The sequence below is a fragment of the Anomaloglossus baeobatrachus genome, chromosome 12, assembly GCF_048569485.1.
Source record: "Anomaloglossus baeobatrachus isolate aAnoBae1 chromosome 12, aAnoBae1.hap1, whole genome shotgun sequence".
NCBI lineage: Eukaryota > Metazoa > Chordata > Amphibia > Anura > Aromobatidae > Anomaloglossus > Anomaloglossus baeobatrachus.
Window position 1 is genome coordinate 108893787 of NC_134364.1, and position 2556 is coordinate 108896342.

The 2556-nt window shown below is 36.8% G+C and overlaps 1 protein-coding gene across 1 annotated transcript; it reads left to right on the forward strand.

The window, feature by feature from the left end:
- The first annotated feature begins 1114 nt into the window (after positions 1-1114).
- On the forward strand, positions 1115-2053 carry LOC142257667 (olfactory receptor 6F1-like). Its single transcript, XM_075329805.1, has one exon. It carries the CDS (start codon positions 1115-1117, stop codon positions 2051-2053), a length of 939 nt encoding a protein of 312 aa, XP_075185920.1.
- The last annotated feature ends 503 nt before the right edge of the window (positions 2054-2556 follow it).

The following is a 2556-nucleotide window of genomic DNA, read 5'->3' on the forward strand; positions in this document are numbered from 1 at the left end:
CAAATTGGATTCATATAAAGTCCCACACAAAAAGAAACAGCCTTACCGAGACCAGGTCAGATTACCAATGCAATAGTAAGATTCAGCAGACCCCCAAGATGAAGGCAGGGGCAGCACCCTCAGACCTACCAAATCATGGATGGGTGTGGTTACCTAGTATTAAAAATGTCACAGATGAGGCCTGCATTGGGTACCTGTCACACAGCTGGATCTGCAACCAAATTTTACAAAACAATACAATGCCACAACTGATACATACAGTATGTGTTACTAAGTTTGAAAACACATGTAAGGCCGGAGTTCCAGTTTCGTTTGACTCGTGGAAGTGGAGAATATGGAAAATGGAACTCGTGAATATGGAGAAGGAGCAGGATGAGCTGTAACATTATCTAATGTGTTTGATGGACCCTGTGTTATCAACTGTTTACAGAAGGGTAACCAGTCATTTTTATCCTGCCTCTGATGATAATGAGCTTTCTGAATTCTCTCCCTTAAAGGATTGTAAAAGTGTAAAATAGCTGTGAAAATTCCAATATTACAAATATTTTCAACACAGATAGAGACATGAAAAAATTACAAGGTGCCTTTTACATTTTTTAAAAGATTTTTAAGGTATTTATTGTGTATTCAGTATGTCTATTTAGTGAGAGAGATGGGTTTTCTAATGTATTAATATATTAATAATATATATATATTGATAGTTCTGGAAGAAAAAAAAATATTTAATTATATGCTTAGAAGAATGTTTTCTTAGAGCCTGACGACTTGAAATTAATCTACACGTTTTAAGGGAATTGGTGGTTCTTCTGCTATAGAGGTCCTGCACATCGCAGCTCCTTTACAGCACCTCTAGTTTAGAGCTTTCATTACCTTTGTGCTATGAAAAAAATGCAAAAAGGAATTTTCTGAGATACCCCCTTTAAGTTCAAATATGACAGTTTTACTTCATATGTCAAAGTTTTTTTCTATACTTGTTTTTATGGAAATCTGTATTTTTTTACACTTTTAAAGCTGTTCAAGGATATTCAAAGAATCGATATTGCAAAATGCGGAAAAAAAATACCAAAATTTTCTTCTATACATAACATCAGGTCAAAACACATCAAGAATGAAAATGAATTTTCAAAATAACAGTCATGGCAAAGCATTGCTTCTTCTTGGGTTTTCAGAAGTTCCTGACCTCCAGTTGTCACTTTTTGTTGTCTTCCTCCTTATATATATTGTGACTGTTTTAGGAAACCTTATTATAATTCTTATCATCTGTCTTAGTCAGGAACTGCACAACCCCATGTACTTTCTTATCAGTAATTTATCATTTCTTGATATATCCTACTCTTCTGTTACTCAGCCGCAGCTTCTCTCCATTCTCGCAGCAGGTCCAAGCAAGATCTCATTTGCGGCTTGCATCACCCAACTCTATGTTTTTATGTCGTTGGCTTGCACTGAATTTGTCTCTTTGACGGCCATGTCTTATGATCGGTATGTGGCCATTTGCAAGCCATTGCATTATCCAATTTTAATGAACAAGAAGGTATGTTTACTCCTGGCAACTGCCTCCTGGGTGGTGGGATTTTTGGATCCATTGGCACATACTGTGGTCATATCACAACTACCTTTATGTAGGCCCCGTGTAATCAATCATTTTTTTTGTGACTTGTCAGAGTTATTAAATCTATCCTGCGTTGATAAGCTGTTCATTGAAATCATGTCTTATGTTTTTGGCTCAGTGGTAGGCCTTCCAGCTTTTTTGCTTACATTGATTTCATACATTTTCATCATATCAAATATCCTTAAAATTACTTCTTCAGCTGGAAGGCATAAGGCATTCTCTACTTGTGCATCACACTTAACTGTTGTAATTCTGTATTATGGATCTGTACTAATCATGCACATGAGACCTTCATCCCAGCATTTGCTTGCCCAAGACAAACCCTTGTCTGTGCTATACACCGCCATCATCCCTATGCTAAACCCTCTCATATATAGTCTAAGGAACAAAGATGTAAAAAAAGCGCTGTTCAAACTGACAACTGTCAATTTATATAAGTCATAATCTACAAATTAATGTAATGGATATCAGGTGAATAAAAGTGACATACCTGTAAAAACTCAGCTCTACGTTTTCTGTAAAAACTGAATCCGATGAGGATCGTCCGATCCTCGTGCAATCAGGATGATGGCTGGTTGGAGAGTAGTGTCGCTCTTTAAGAGAGAAGAAGGTGCAACCTCTAAATTTTCTGAATGCAAGGTGTTTGGGCAACAGTTAACTAACACATTAAACCCTTGGTTGAGTTCACCGTTGGTTTTAGCCTACAGTCAGTGGCTCTATCGGTACTTAGGTATGAAGCTCTAGAAGACATACACTATTTTTGGTCTGTATATATCTATTTTAGGTGGATTCCAAGATGAATTTGAATACATTTTGGAGCCTGCCTCGAAAAGGAGAATACAGTCAACTTTTGCTGACTTCTCATCTCTTGTCTCCCTCCCACACGAACAATCTAGTAAAAGGAAAAATCATAGAGGGATAAAAATGTCATGTATATACAAAAGTGC